General features: G+C 41.3%; 2 protein-coding genes across 6 annotated transcripts; one reads left to right on the top strand and one right to left on the bottom strand.

The window, feature by feature from the left end:
- Positions 1 to 31: 31 nt before the first annotated feature.
- On the bottom strand, positions 32 to 15,577 carry TRMT61B (tRNA methyltransferase 61B). 5 transcript variants are annotated; one of them, XM_036380546.1, is made up of 7 exons: positions 15,001 to 15,577; positions 14,787 to 14,889; positions 12,101 to 12,291; positions 10,817 to 10,908; positions 10,176 to 10,411; positions 9,494 to 9,574; positions 32 to 445 (listed from the first exon to the last, which is right to left on the bottom strand). In XM_036380546.1, the coding sequence occupies exons 1-7, from the start codon at positions 15,553 to 15,555 to the stop codon at positions 426 to 428; spliced, it is 1,278 nt and encodes a 425-aa protein (XP_036236439.1). In that variant the 5' UTR covers positions 15,556 to 15,577; the 3' UTR covers positions 32 to 425. The 5 variants fall into 5 exon arrangements, 4 of the variants coding, with proteins under 4 accessions (XP_036236439.1, XP_036236438.1, XP_054370313.1 ...); XR_008508279.1 differs by lacking the exon at positions 32 to 445 and adding an exon at positions 9,199 to 9,314 and having other exon boundaries at positions 9,494 to 9,919; XM_036380545.1 differs by lacking the exon at positions 32 to 445 and adding an exon at positions 9,199 to 9,314.
- On the top strand, positions 2,317 to 9,117 carry SPDYA (speedy/RINGO cell cycle regulator family member A). The gene is made up of 4 exons (XM_036380548.1): positions 2,317 to 2,413; positions 4,214 to 4,272; positions 7,229 to 7,520; positions 8,920 to 9,117. The coding sequence occupies exons 2-4, from the start codon at positions 4,243 to 4,245 to the stop codon at positions 9,006 to 9,008; spliced, it is 411 nt and encodes a 136-aa protein (XP_036236441.1). The 5' UTR covers positions 2,317 to 2,413; positions 4,214 to 4,242; the 3' UTR covers positions 9,009 to 9,117.
- Positions 15,578 to 15,701: the final 124 nt, after the last annotated feature.

Genomic DNA, 15,701 nt, shown 5'->3' on the forward strand with positions numbered 1-15,701 from the left:
ATATATCAAAAATGTAATTTCAAACTGTGATTACATATAGAGATGAAGAGTGGCTAAACTAATTTAATGACACCTACAGGAAGGGTTAGGAACGAGGTACAGCATGAAACCCCGTGTAACAAACGCTGCTTTGTCTCCGTTCAAATCACTGGTGGTGAAACAGCGCTCCCTGATGTCCAACAAGCGACTTGGGAGTCCAGAAGCTCCATCCATTCTTCCCGATATTCTTGGATGAATTGTTCAACATCCTTCTTGTAAAAATTGTAGTTAATAAAAAGCAAAGTTGGGAACCAGTTGGTTCGACTATAGAGTCAGGCAAAGTTCTGTTTCCTTCTTCTCACTGAGTTCAGGGATCAGCCTTTCCATGTCGATGTTTTTCCATCGTGCTTCCGAAGTTGAATCCTTGGGTCATCCCCATCTCAGGCCTACATCGGGCTGCAGAGTCCTGCAAGGGAAGAAAGGCAGAGTCCCAGACACTTCCCTCTCACAAGTTCAGTTTCCTCAAGACTCTGATCCAATGTTGTGCCACGGGCCTGAGCCAGAGCAGGACCTGAGTCCTGGCAGGCTGGGGAAAATACACTGCTGGAAGAGTCACAATACCTGTTCAATGACTTGATTGTGACAGATTTTTGAGTGAGAAAAGAAGTCTTTTAATATTTTGATGCAGAACCACCAGCCCAAAAATTCTTTCAGAGGTTGGAGAGCTATAGGAAGCTCTGTGTGGGTAAAGATTGACACTGTAAGTCACTTTTTATTGATGTAAAGGTGTAAAGAATAAGGAAGTATGCATGTCACAATTATCATTGCAGCTTCATGTTTTGCAACAGGGAATAAAAAAGATTTTTTTTTCCTGGTTTTAAAGACTAAGATGGTTATGTGGAAATTTCTGTCTTCCTTGGTTTTTCACAATTATCAAATGAACAGTAGTTAATTGATGAGTACTTTGACGAAAAGTAATATGCACAAAAAAAAAAAAAAGAAAAAAAAAAGAGAAAAAAAGAGAACAATTGATGTAGGTAACTCACTGTGAATATGTGTCCAAGAAGAGAGAATCTCAAAGAAACAGACTTTTGCCCTGCCGATGTATTTGGTATTGTCCCCACCCTTCAGTCTGTTCCATACAGAGATGTTGTTAGTTGGTACATTTACCACTTGGTATGTTTCTTATCTCTCTCCCTGATCAGAAACTTGGCATGATCTTTCCCTGGCTCTAATTCAGAGCATGTAAATAATTTAGCAAATTATTAATAGAAGATGAGGAAGGTGTAAAGAGGACTCTCTCCTCATTACCATAACAAATGAGGCCACTTACACTTTAATTGGCCTGTGCAGGGGGAAACAGTGAAAATGGATGTATGTCTTGCCATCTTCCTAGAATAAATCTTTAGCTCTTCTAACAAAAGGCAACAGTAAGATTCACACTGAATCTTATTAGCAAAGGGATTTTTTCATTCTTGTTACATTTCAATAGACTGCCTTAGACTAATTGCATTAATTGCCTCTGTAGCAGCAGGGTATCCTGCACCTCTGTGTTTAATGATCTTTAGAGTCAGGTATCCCTTCTCCTTCGTGTCCCATCTCTTCTGGGGAGACGTTTATCAATCTGGGGAGATGTTTTAATCATAGAATCACAGAATGACGTGGGTTGGAAGGGACCTGAAAGATCTCCTCGTTCCAATCCCCGGCCACGGGCAGGGTGGGACACCTCCCACTATCCCAGGTTACTCAGAGCCTCATCCAGCCTGGCCTTGAACACTTCCAGGGATGGAGCATCCACAGCTTCTCGGGGCAACTTATGCCTTGTCACCACTCCCAGAGTGAAGAATTTCTCCCTAACATCTCATCTAAGCCTACTCTAAAACGGGGGGGGGGAAAGGGGGAAAGGGAAGGGAACGGAAGGTGCGCAGTGCTGCTGAGAGCCCCCAGGCAGCCCTGATCAGGCGGCGGGGCGAGCAGGAGGCGGCCCCGCCGTGCCCCGCTCCCATTGGCTGTCGCGGCCCGGGAGCCAACAGGAGGGGCGGGAGGAGTGAGCACCCCGCCGTCCGATTGGCTGGAGCGGTGGCCCGCGCACGGTGATTGGCTGCGAGAGGCGCCACTCGAGGCGCGGAGGCGTGAGGGGAGGCGGCTGAGGGAGGCGGACAGGGACAGGGACAGGGACAGGCACAGGCACGGCCAGGGGCGGCTTTGGGCTGTGGCAGCGGGAGCCGAGAACGCGGCCTTGCCTCAGGGCCCTTCCGTGCTCATGCGGCAGCCACCCGAGAGCTGGGGAGCCAGGTAGGCTGCGGTGAGCCAGCCTCCGACAGCCCCCTCCGGGAGACCTGAAGGCGTAAATACGTTTAATCCCGCCAAAAAAATACCCTTCCTCACTCTCCGTTTGGTATCCTCTTACATTTTGCGGTTACAAACACCACAGGTATGTTTGTTTCCGTGGCTGTGCCTTCAGGGTATGTCCAGCGTGAGGGATAAGATTAATCCCCAAGGGCAATTAGGAGCTCAAGACTTCATTTTAATCAATCAACATGGCTCAATCACAGTTCTGCTGCCTTAGTTCTATTAATATTCCTTAAAAAACCCCACACACAATCACAAATTGGAGGGGAAGAACACAGGTTTTTTGGTAGATCTAAGGAAGTGTGTGGAGCAACAAGGATCTGATAAACAGCAGCTTTTCCTGGAAAGGCTCTTTTCCCATTTTCCAAAGTTGATTGGAAAAAGCAAAATTGAAGGCTCCTTCTACTGGGGAAAAATAAAGCTTTATAAAATTAGAACTAAATCAAAGAACTCTACGTGGCTGTCTTAGGGCACAAGACTTAGATAATCAGTACTGATAAAATAATTTTTCCATCATCTGGCATACAAGTTCTACTGAAACATTTCAAATGAACGAAAGAAATGTACTAGTGCTGAAACTGACTAATTTTGTAGTTAATTTCTTCTTATTTTTTTAACAGGAACCTTTGCTAAACGAAATGAAACACAATCTGGTGTGTCAGACAACTCCCACTGTCACTGTTCATGTAAAATCGAGTGCATCCAGATCACATCAGCAAAAAAAACTTACTAGACTAAAGAGACCTGCTTTTAAAGACCATCAAGAAAATTGTGAAAAAGGGGTTCCTAGTCAGAAATATAAATGTCCAAAGGGACCATGCCTAGTTATTCAGCGTCAGGAAATGACAGCTTTCTTTAAATTATTTGGTAGGTTAATAATGTGAGATATGAATGAATTGACTGAACAGAATGTTTTCTGAGCTCAGGAGTTTTGAGAGTGCTTTTCATATTGAGAGTTATGGCAATTCTTTATCAAAACGTTTTGTTGTTATAGTATGGTATAGAAATATTTAATGCTTAAGTTAAAAATACAAGGGCTACCAAATTGATGAAATGTATCTTTCTTAAATTACAAATGAAACCAAGGTGGTTTGCTACTTTTAATTTTTGATAATTTTCCTTACTATTTTCTCTTATATTTCAACAAATACATGTAAAACAATGTGCATCTTGTTTTACACAAGGCTTAAAAAAAGGACTCCTTGTCTCTTAAACATGTTCTTTACTGTGGGAATAAACTTCTGGGGGAAGAAGTGGAATAATCTAAGGAGTTGGAGCATCTCTTCTTTATTTGTGTCTCTTTCAAATGAAGTTTTGTATTTATTTAATTTAGCAAAGACATGAAGTAATAGTGGAAGATTACAGCTGGTTTTTATTTGACCCTTAAATACAGAAGTGAATCAGAGAGAGCTGCTGGTAATTACAGCACATGGTCATGGACAATGAAGTGCTGACCAAAAATAAGCAAGTATTACCCTATAAAGGCTGCCAGGTAATGAAGGTGCAGGATCTCAGCAGTTCCTCTGAAATAATGGTGTGCTATCACCTGGAAGCATGTAATGCAGGAAGAAATGATGCAAATAGAAAAAAAAAATGGTTATTTTTCACTTTCACCTGCTGTTATTGAGAATGGATGAAATGCAGTCACCAGATTTTCCACCTTGCCTTTCTGGTAGAGTTTGTTTTCTTTTGTGATGTAAGCTTTTTTCATACCTAAACCTCTCCTACTGCAGTAGGGAACAGTTTCTCTGTTCCCTACTGGCCAGTCTAGCTTCTTTTCTTTCATTTGGTTTAATGAAAGACCATCTGTTATTTATTTATAAACACCTGCTGACATAAACAGTTTTGGTGCTTGAAATGCTACAGCTTTCTCTTGTTACAGATGATGATCTAATCCAAGACTTCCTTTGGATGGACTGTTGCTGTGAAATTGCAGACAAGGTAAGTGTATTTCCTTCTCAGTTAACAGAACATTCATTGTGTGAGAAATCTGCCCTTAAATTACTTGATACTTTAATTCAAATACAGAACATCATCTTTTTCTAATGGTTTCACATGGAAGTTTCAAGAAACTTAATTCATGCTTTCCTCATTGTTAAAAATGATGAAAATATCTTGGTGCAAGATGTGTGAATCGATTTAGGAAATACCGTATTTAAGTAACACATTGATACTTCATTTTACATTTTAAAACAGTATCTCTTGGCAATGACTTTCGTTTATTTCAAGAGAGCTAACTTCACACCAAGTGAGCATACCAGAATCAATTTCTTTGTGGCTCTGTAAGTATTTTAAAATTATCTGGTTTTATTAGAATAAACTTTGCATTACATTTCTTTATGGCACTGATAATTATAATAGGTGATGAGACTTCCTTGAGGAATATATAAACAACCTGATCTAGGGGGTGGCAGGGGGGCTGTCCCTTCCAACCCAAACCATTCTGTGGTTCTGTGAAAATCTACATACTGTACATAAACAGTGCAAAGTCACTATTCTTCCTGTGATGGAACAAGCTTGAGCAGCAGACAGGGGTTGCTTGCAGTGATACACACAATGGCATTCTGCCTACCAAACTGAATCTGGGAGCTTTTTAAAGCATTACAAGAAATATATTCAGGACAATACAAAGCAACATGTATGTGGCTCACAGGTGCTCATATAAAACCCTATTTCACATCTTTGCCAGCCTTTAGGGCATTTGTAGCAAAACATTTCACCATGGCATCTCAGGAGTAAATTGTTATTAAAGTTTCTGTCAACATTTTTAAATCAACTGTAAAAACATTGCTAGAGAATTTCTAAGAACTTTTTTGAACAGTTGTAAAATGCCTATTCTTTGAAACAATGGTGGAATCAGTAATCCAGGCCTACATAACCCTCTCTATTTGGCTATACCTGCAGAGGATTCTGCATTTTTTTTTTATTTTTACAGTGTTATGGTGCTCAGGTCATCTTTTCTGGTACCATGGCTTCTCAGATGCTCTGATTTGCACACTAGTGCAGGGGCAAAGGTGGCTGCTCTTTCTGCTGTCACCGGTGCTGTGGGTGACATCCACAGAGCTTGGAGGAGGGCGCCCGCTGACCCCACTGAAGGGGAAAAAGCCAGGCCAGAACAGTGAAAGGATTAGAGGGGGACAAAGAGTCTGGTGACACTGGGACTAGAGAGAATCCTGGGGAGGAGACTAAAAGCCCTAATTTTTCAAGTGTGATTTACAGGAGTTTAGTACTAGGTGGGTCCAGAGGAAGTACACATTTTCCTGTTGTCTGAGAAGACATATATAAAACTGAAAGTAACTAGATAATGAACAAAGGGAAGAACAGAGACATTAAAAAAGTAATTTAAGTTTTGCATTTATAACTAAAGGTAGACCTGTATTTAGTTGTTTGCTCCTAATTTAATATGAGCAACATAATTTTCCAAGAATAGCTAAAATCCATAAAGTAAAAAGTGAAAAGTTTAAGATTTCACAGGAGAGTTTTAAGCCTTATTTAAAGAATTTAAAGCATCAATCAGAAACTGTTCATTTTATTGAAGGGTTTCTTGCCAGCTTGGAGAAGGATGTCAGGATGTGTTAGTTCTTGCTTATCTATTAAATTAGGAAACTCAAGGGTAAAACAATTTTTATAAAAGCTTGGGTTTTTTTACCCAAAGGATGCATATGGAACTAATTTAAAAAATACTGTATTCCAGAGAGAAGGCTGTATTTTGTTAGTGTTTTTTCCTCACAATACTAGCAAAAAGAACCACTGCAACATAGCTGTTACTTTATGTTAGAAATAATTCTAATATAGTGGTATAAGATTGAATAATATTTGCAAACATAAACATATATATATTTGAAGGTATCTGGCAAACACAGTTGAAGAAGACAATGAAGAAGCAAAGTATGACATTTTCCCATGGGCTTTGGGCAAAGCCTGGAGAAAGCTCTTCCCTGATTTCTTAAAGTTAAGAGATCAACTTTGGAGTAGAATTGACTACAGGGCTATTGTAAGCAGACGCTGCTGTGAAGAGGTAGGGAGGGATATTTCATATTGTAGATGCTGAAATCACAATAAGTCACACCAGCTAGCAATTTAGCTCTGTACAGTTCCTTCCCTAAAGTAAACAGACAATCCATGGGAAAGAAAAGATGCTCCTAAAATGTAATGGTCCATTTATCCTCCATATTTTTTCCTTCTCCATTAAAATACATGGTTTGAAATGGTGTTTTTTAAGTAAACTAGAATATTTTATATTGCGCTACTGTTAAAATGAAGTTTCTATTGACAGTATCTGCTTCATGCAAATATTTTTTTATTTAAAATCTACCTTAATTTGTTTCACTTCATCCACTTTAGAAATAATTTTGTGTGCTTTACAATTTATAAGGAAAAAATTTATTCCTCACTTTTTAGGTGAAGTGTGTATCTGGAAAAACCCTTGTCATGCTCTAAGTACGTAATGTTTACTTCCAGATGGTGGAAAAGAAAATCTCCCATTTACTCTAGAGGCCCATTTCTGGGGATGGGATTAGATGCTATGGGAAAAGCACAAGGAACAAGGCGAGTGCAGGATGCTTTTCCTTGCGTACCCTCCCAGCTTCCCACCATTGTTATTTCAGTGATGATGAACAGTTTGGAGCTGGCCCATGAGACCATCTTGTGTCCAACATGCCCAGCATGAGGCGCTGTTTGTGATGACTTAGGTGAACGTACAGGGCTGGAAGCTGGAATGTTTCCACACCTGACTGGTATCAGGATTACTTACCCCTACCTAAGGACAGTGGGACAGATAAGAGATGCCCATTTCAGCTACATTAATTCCCTGCCATACCCTAACTGGATCTAGTTCTAGCTGTGTGTTTCCCCATTATGTTTGCTCTTCCTGATGCCACCATGGCTGTTCCCACAGGTGATGGCTATCGCTCCAACACACTACATCTGGCAGCGAGAGCGCTCCGTGCAGCACAGCGGAGCTCTGAGGAGTTATGAGGAGCAGGTGCAGCTGCCCCGAGGCCCCAGTGCTACTCCCACGGACTGCCTGCTCTGCGGGAAGAAAGGCAGGTTTGTACGGCTCGGATTGTCATCCTCCTCCTCTTCCACTGACACTTTGGAGATGATGGCCTTGCACTCATCCCAGAAATCAAAGGATGCCTTTTCAACTGAAAAAATGTTCATCAACTCTCCTTCTTATAAAGCCCAAGGTATGGTTTAGGTTTCATGATATAGGAAAATACTGTGAATCATTTTCCATTAGTTTAGGCAACTGGGGCCATACTTGCCCTTCAGAGTGCTGCAGGGACTGCTCTGTCCCTCCCTGTCACACCTTGGCAGAACTGTACTTTTACCCTCATGGATTCATTTTCACATATTGGATCTTGACTTCCTGGAAGTACCAACTGCTTTACATTGAGTCTCTTCATGTTACTTTCACCTACTATGGTAGATTTTGGGTGCATTCCAGTCTACTCAGGCATTTGTTACTATTCTTGCACTATAAATGTAATTGAAAGTCCTGTTTTAAATGATTTTTTTATGGCTGGAACAATAAGAATACTGGTATGTGTAAAGTGAGTTAAAGTGCTCTTGCTGAGAGCATGTTTTGAGAAAGGGCAGGATGCTCATTTGTGGTATGGGTTTGGACATAGGTTAAATCACATTTTCCATTTTCCTCTAAGTATCTGATTTGTTGACAATTTATACAAGACTGTTTTAATACTGGGGTATGAGTAGAAAACAAGGGCTTATTGCAAGAATTGTTTACATAATTGAATCTCTGCCCATTAATCTACTCACAATAGCATCCTCAGCCTTTGCATTAGGGGCCTCTGTTACATACAGCAGCTGTGGGGCAAACCCATTATTAAATTTATTATTAGAAGTTAAGCACACTTGAGATGTAAACTTCCTCAGGCATCTGGATAAGGCCTCAGCTCTGCAAAGACACTCTCCTGTAATTAACCAGTGCAGAGTTCCTAGCATACTTATCTAATACAGAGGTAGTTATTTATAGCTCTGTATATTTTATTTGCATGTGTTCTCATTAATATCCAAATTTTCACTCTTACAGTAAGATTGTTACTGTTTTTGACAGCTTTAGTACAAACATGATTCTCAACTTGGAAAAAATGGGCATTTGAATATTTCCTGAGATATAAAGCAAGTCAGTGTTTACAAAACATAACTTAATAATTTAATGTGTTAAACATCACCACTCAGGGAAGACCCAAAATGACTTTAAGTCTGTTTTTACTTGAGAGATCTGGCTTCTCATCTCTGACAAGGGCCAGAAAAAGTTGTTTCCTCCAACCATTTGAGAATACTTTATATGAAGTGACATTCACAAATAAGCAGGCAACTTACAGCATGAGTGCTGGAAGGGAACCAAAGCTGTGCCTGTCAACAACTGTTTTGATGTTGAAATAAGCAGAGCTTTATCAAGTGAACACATCCAGTGAATTTCAGTATCTCTTAAAGTTATGCTTTAAGAACTTAGTTCTTAAAGAAACCTACACTTGGAAGCCAGCAAAGTATTCATTTCAAAGGAGAGCCTTTGATCCCTTATTTTCTTACTAAAATTTTTTTTCTCCTTATTTCTGGTAGACTGTCTGAGGCTGTCCAGCAAAAGGCAACCATGTAGCACTCTGAATCAAGATAAGTCTATGGACTGGTTTACAAGCAATGGAGAATGAAGTGTGCCTGATGAGACAGAAACAGATTCTGTGATTTGCAGAACAATCTGGGCTGCATCACAACACCAGACGTGATGATTCACTTCAAATTTTTCCCTTTACATAGTGGGATAACAGTTGGTGTTTCAAACTTGATGCCAGGTAGAAATCAGAGCAGTCGTTGCTTAAAAGTTACACAACTTGCAAAATGTAGCATCTACTTTGTTATGTTTTATTTCATTCTGATACAATATTCAAATTAGCAGCTAGGGAGGCAGCAGCATCAAGAAAGCAGTGGTCGAAACTTTCTCAGCTTGGTAAGGAATGCTAATTAAAAAACAAAAGTTACTACTTTAGTATTTCAATACACAATGATTATTTTATTATTATAAGTTTTTTGGTTTCATGATATAGGAAAATACCAAATGCTAGTACAAAAAAAAAAAGTTTCTTTGAAATAAAAATACCACTAAATATTTAAGATAAACTTTTTCCAAGTGTCTCACCTGAATGAGCTTCCTGCCAGTGGGATGGTCGGGCAATGTAAGGCACTGAGTAGTTTGTTTCAGCAGCATCACTGACTGATCCTGTGAGAAGGACATTTCTTTTTATTTTGTTCCCACAAGTTTAAGACCTACATGCAGCCTAGAGTAGACAATGTACGTGTAATATTTTTCCCTGATATGTTTTCTTTTTTTTGTTGTCACCTATCAGAATATTCAGAACTCTTTGCATTTTGCAGACCTAGACTGTATATATATTTACATTTGTCATATAAATATTTTATATATATATATGGCAGCATTTTTGGATTTGCCAGAAAAGCATAATTTCAAAACAGAGCTCACCGGCCACTGTTTCTCCTAAGGAATCCTTAAGTCCATCAGGGTCCTCTAAAGCAGCTTTGGGGCGAGTATTAAGAACAGCTTTTTCTTAAAAATCAAAAATTTGAAAACAGTAGTACAAGGGCAGTCATTATTTATTGCAGATTGCATTTTTTTTTCTTTTAGCCCAGGTTTTTAGTAGGATATTTTAACTTAAATAACAATTAATAGTCTTCTTTAAACCTGACAAGGTCTAGGGTGTCCTTGCCTGTTCTCAGCTGACCTAGGTAAAAGCACTGCCTCTTCCTACACTGGATTATCAAAGTGCAGTAGTAGGGGATCTCATCAGCAGTAAAGTCCTTACCATTGTATTCGCTCTCCTTAAGAACTGCTTCATCCTGAATATGGATTTCTTCATATTCATTTTGAGGTGGTTCTTCAATATTTTCTTGAGTTCCCACCATTTGGCTTGATTTGTTATGCTTGAGGTTAGCAGGGAGTACTGACCAGCTCCTGTGAGTTACCTCAATTATCCTTTCACATAAAAAAGGAAGCTTGCAGCTCCGTATTCTGGCTAAAAGGTCAATAACCTGTGTGATGCTTTTGAAGAAATGCAAAGGGTCAAGTAGTATTTTGAAAACCCAAAGCACAAAATTTCAGTTCTACTGACTTTGGCACATTCTTTACCTTTGAGGATACCCGAGTCCTTCAGTTTTAGGGTAAAGGAGCAACCTGACTATTGCATTGGAGAACAGTGCAGTTGCTCTGAGGATGCCACAAAGGCCAAACTTCACTGACCAGAATGAGAATATTCCCCAGGCAGATGCCAAAGGATTTGGCTGAGTGTAATTTATACCGAGTACAACTCCCAAAGAAAGTTACATGGGGAAAAAACCCAACTTTGTTAATAGTTTCATGAATGCTGGATGTATATTTCAGAAGATGCTTGGTTTTGTACTGAGGCCAGGTAATGCCTGAATAAAGGTGCCAGAAAGAAATACTTACTTTGCCAAGTACACAGCACACACCCCACCTTGTTTCAGGCTTGGGTGTACAACAGGCAGAGCACACTGAGGGTTCAGCATGTCCAGAACTACCTGCAAGAGAAAGACATATTAATGTTCCTGGGAGAACATATGTACATCTACCAGTGTAACACAGAACAGCACTGGGGGGAAAAAAAGGTTATGGAAAAGAGATACATACAACAGCAGGATGTAATCATCCACCAGTTTTATCACTGCCTCTCAAAACCCGAGATGCACACTTACACAAAATTAAGTCCTCTCTACTTCCAAATGAATTTCTACTAAAACAGCAAGTAGCATTTAACCAGCTAAGGTCTGTAGGAAGTTAAGCCTCCTAGTAATTAAATCCCATAACCCTGATAGTAATAAAAACTTTTAGAAGACTACATTTACCAACACATTTGAATACCTATTTCTCATGTGAAAAAAAAAAGATTGCTCAAATGTATAAAAAGAACAGATTAAGGTCACAATGTCTAACTTGCTGTCAGTTTCAAGATTAAAAATACTTCTTGTCTTTGGCAATTTATCCATCTTCTGCTAGGAAGCTATTCAATTGTAGAACAATGGGATATGCAATATCTGATCCTTCCTGCAGGACTGTTACTTAAAACATTTTTGAAAAGGTATTTTTATGCTATGTATTATATTTCTTTGCTTGCACCATTTTAAAAATTGCTATTTGTTTAAAGCATTTAGTAAGTAGTTGTAAGTAGTTTGTCAGCTTTAGAGGGAAGAGCGCTTAACATCAACCTATTTTCCTCAGCAAAACTCCTTTTAGGAAATCTGGATACAAAGAAGCAGGACAGGAGAGCAAGCCACAGCATTCTCTAAATTATGGTGTAGTTACATTGTGCATTCTATATAGCTGATAGCAAAGTGGTCACATAGTTGCATATTAAATAAGGTTCTGTATTCTTCTGAAATTTAATGCTTGAAATATGTATCTCATAAAAATATCAGTTTTGCAGAGATACAAGAAAGCAAGTTGGTATTTGCTTACAAGACAGCAGTAATTAATTGTAATATTTCTACAGTACAGCTTTATCACTCTTTCATTTGACAACCTGTAACTGAAACCTTGAAAACATTTGTGTCTGACAAAAAAAATTACAATGTTTCTTTCACTGATGAGGACCTGGATTGTTATTTCTCATGTTACGCTAGATATGGGAATCCAGTTGTGACTGCGAGCACTAGAGGTTTTCATTAATGGAGAAAAGACAGGTGTCAAACAGGGGAGTTGTTTGGATTCACTCACTGCATCAAGTGTTACAGATTTCAGATCTGCAGCAGCTGTTGAAATGTCTTTCAGAATGAACTCCACGTTATCTGGCCACTCGTCCGTGTGTCCTATGTCCCACGCAGAGCGCCAGTGCCTGTAATTCTTCTTAGCTAAATTATGATGGTCCTCTCTGATTTCATAACTTAGAACACGGCCTTTGGGCCCAACTGCAAACAAACAGAAGACACTCCACTCACCACTTTACACTGCTGTTACAAAGACTTGGGGAAAAAACCCAACAAAAGCAGAAACCATAGTCTATAACATAAGTACACCTTTCCATCTCCACTTTAGGAAACGGTCACATATGAAACAATCGATGACAATCTATGTTTTCTTTACATTTAAAACAAACATGCAGAAAAAGTGCCATGTTAGTTCTTTCACAGACAGAAATCCATCAATGCACAGATGAAATAAAGTGTAGTTATGGTAGTACAAACTGTTCCAAGATGTTTTCCTGAAGTCACTCCTGCAGCAAAAGACAAGTAGAGCATCTGTGGCCCCTGCTAGATCCTTCTGCTAGAGCAACCAGAGGTACCAGCTGAGAATGCTGCACCAGTGCTCACAGCTCAGAGAAACCTGCTCACTGATCTCAGCCAGACAAGTTTTCCAGGGTACTCTTTGATTTACTCAGGGTTCTGTAAGTTTCCTGTTACTGTCTGCAACAGCAATAAATTATTAAGTCTAAATTTACTACTGTGAAATTTACCATGAGTCCAATGTACACTGTATCTCATACAGGATGCATTTCCAGGCTGTGCAGGCAGACAGCAGGGTGTGCACTGCTGTATTCCATATTTGTATTACTCCAGTTCCTCAAGCCTATCCCCACCACTCACTTCTCTCTCCTTGCTACTTTGGAATGGGTGCAGGCAGCAGTCAGGAAGCAGCAGCTCCCCAGGTCAGTTCTGTGCCTTTCTAAGCCATTTCAGTTTGAAGTCACCAGGCCCCTTCCCTCACCTATGTGATCCCACAGTGAATACATTCAGATAACTGAGTAAAAGAAGGAATTGATTTCCCCACAGTCACTCCTTGATCCAGCTCACCCTGCATCAGACAAAGGCCAGAACCAGCTGGTAAGAAAGGGAAGGTTGCAGCACGTTGCCTTTGATCACCTGAAGCAGTTGTAGAGTCACAGTGCCAACTCCTTGTTACCTTAGATTATCAGTTTAGAAACATCAGAAAAATTCTTCACACTGGGGGGGTCAGTTTTACCCCCACTAATTCAAAATAATTCCTACTTTTGAAACTGCTTTTTAAAAAATAAGAACAAGGTGAAGTAGCTAGGCAAACCTTCATTGCTGTGAAGCTACAGTATATATACAATTTGCATACATCATATTTTCCAGTTCTCAAAGATTTTAAAGTCATGACAAATACCACTCTCTCAACTCTCCTGTTTCATGCCAGTAGTTTCTGGAAATGGTTAAAGAGAGAATGGAAAAGAAAATACAAAAGGAATAACAATTAAGAGATGATTGAAATCTGTTAAATCAACAAGAATTTTGGAAATTAAATAGTTCCATGGACATTGGTAAGGTGCCCGCTAGATTTGAATTCCAGCATTTACCCACACAGCAGCTGTTTTCCTTGTTGGGTATCACTGGTGTGTATTCAATAGTGGCAAAAGCAGCCATCATTAGGAACCAGCAAATCAAATCTATTTATTTCTGCATCAGCACCAAAGTGTGTTCAGCTGTGACTAAAACTGGCTGTATTTGGGGCCAATTTAAATTCGATAAATTTGAAAATAGCAATGCAATTTCATACCTTTTTCCCACTCCTCAAGACAGAGCTGATCTGGCACACAACTGCATTCTTTCCCTGGATAAGGTTAACAGCCTGGTAATGCCAATGTTTCTGCCAATTTGGCCCATTTATAGCTAAATAAAAGTGATTAGAAAAAAACTGTTGGACAAGACTGAAAAATGAGAGGAATAATTGGCAAGTTCAGGTGTTATTGTATGAAATGGCCACAGTAGGCTGAATACCCAAGGCAGAAAGATCAGCTGCTGTTTTAGCAAGAGCTAGCTTTTGCCTTAGCCTGTAGCAGGTATTCCATCTCTTTGGGTTCTGGGTCTGCCTCTAGGGCCAGATGGGGAAAGCTAAGGACTCCTACTTTCCCTCTCTCTAAATGGAAAGAGAAGTGCTGATCTTTATCTTCTGTTTCCTCAGCATGTAGCTCCTACAGCAGCAATGTTTGCTTTGAGGATAATCCCATGCTAGCTCCAAAATCCCAATGGAACTAAAAAACCCCAAACACCAGCTTATTCCAGAAATATGATCAGAAGAAACCAAGCAATAGCAGTAGGAGGCAGATGGATGGAGAGAGAGCAGAGGTGCAACTGCCTACCCTGAAACTTGGGCCCAACATATCAAGACCAGCTGCAGTTGAGTGATCTTGAGGCATGGCGGAAACTCAGCTTTCTGCAGGGCTTTTGGTAACCATTTACACTACGGCCCTCTAAGCACAGTCAGAATGCTTTGCAGTCCCTGTGCTGATGTAACTTTCCTTCAAGTCAACAAACTATACATGAACTGCAGCAAAGCTTTCATAAATAGTACGGACCATGAGAACCATAAGTATCTGGGCAAAAAAACCCCCAAGTTGTGATAAGGAAATAAATAAATACCGTATTGTCTAAAGTCAGGTTCTCACCTGCTCTTGACAGAAACAAGCTCATAGCACCAGACCCGCTGCCAGTTTCCAACACGATGTCTCCCGGGTGGATATCCATCATCATTAATAGAGCACTTACATCCTGCGAGCGAGAAAACCATGGCACGATACTATTAAAATTAAAGTTTTAATATTATTAAAGGTGAAATTAAAGGTGAGATTCGGCCAGCGACCTGCCAGCCACCAGCGGTACCTTAGGGTAGGCGATGGTGGCTCCCCGCGGCATGAGCAGCACGTACTCGTCCAGCGAGGGCCGCCTCAGCAGCAGCCGCTTCCCGGCCGACGTGCGCAGCATCTGCCCGGGCAGCTGCCCGATGATGTCGCGGTGGGGCAGGAGGCCTCCGGGGCTGCTCAGCACCGCCTCCGCCGCCAGCCGGCACAGCACCTTCAGCGTCCAGTTGTTCTTCCTTGGCACCTCCACCAGCGCCAGCTCGCCGGCGCGGAAAGGGCCGGAGCGCGGACCCGCCGCCCCAGCCAGCGCTTGACGGGGGGCAAACACCGGCACCTCCTCCTCCTCCTCCTCCTTCTCAGGGCGAGCCTGAGGCGGCTGAGGCGCTGCCGCCGCCGCGCCCCGCTCCACCGCCGCCGCTTCCTCGGGCGGCAGCAGCCGCCTCACCCGTTCCAGCGGCGACAGCGAAGTCTCCCATGCCCGCCTGCGAGGCTTCCTATCAGCAGGAAAAGAAGAGGAAGAGGATGATGAGGAAGATGAGGAGGCGACCGCCCGCCGCAGCGCGTGCCAGGCCCTCATGGAGCGGCCGGGGGCGGGAAAAGGGGGCGTGGCTCTCCTTCGCGACCGTCGCCTCGCGCGCCTGCACCGCACGCCCCGATGACGCTACCTGGCGTCATCGGGGCGTGCGGCGCAGGCGCGCGAGGCGAGCACGCGGGCGGTGCATG

This window comes from Molothrus ater, chromosome 3 (assembly GCF_012460135.2).
Source record: "Molothrus ater isolate BHLD 08-10-18 breed brown headed cowbird chromosome 3, BPBGC_Mater_1.1, whole genome shotgun sequence".
Classification (NCBI taxonomy): Eukaryota; Metazoa; Chordata; class Aves; order Passeriformes; family Icteridae; genus Molothrus; species Molothrus ater.

Coding starts and splice junctions, on each gene's coding strand:
- TRMT61B (XM_054514338.1), bottom strand. CDS start 15,555: ATGAGGGCCTGGCACGCGCTGCGGCGGGCGGTCGCCTCCTCATCTTCC. Junction 12,292..14,786: donor CTTGTTTCTGTCAAGAGCAG/GTGAGAACCTGA, acceptor GTTTGTTTGCAG/TTGGGCCCAAAGGCCGTGTT. Junction 9,920..10,175: donor TAAGGAGAGCGAATACAATG/GTAAGGACTTTA, acceptor TTGATTTTTAAG/AAAAAGCTGTTCTTAATACT.
- SPDYA (XM_036380548.1), top strand. CDS start 4,243: ATGGACTGTTGCTGTGAAATTGCAGACAAG. Junction 4,273..7,228: donor GCTGTGAAATTGCAGACAAG/GTAAGTGTATTT, acceptor CTGTTCCCACAG/GTGATGGCTATCGCTCCAAC. Junction 7,521..8,919: donor TCCTTCTTATAAAGCCCAAG/GTATGGTTTAGG, acceptor TATTTCTGGTAG/ACTGTCTGAGGCTGTCCAGC.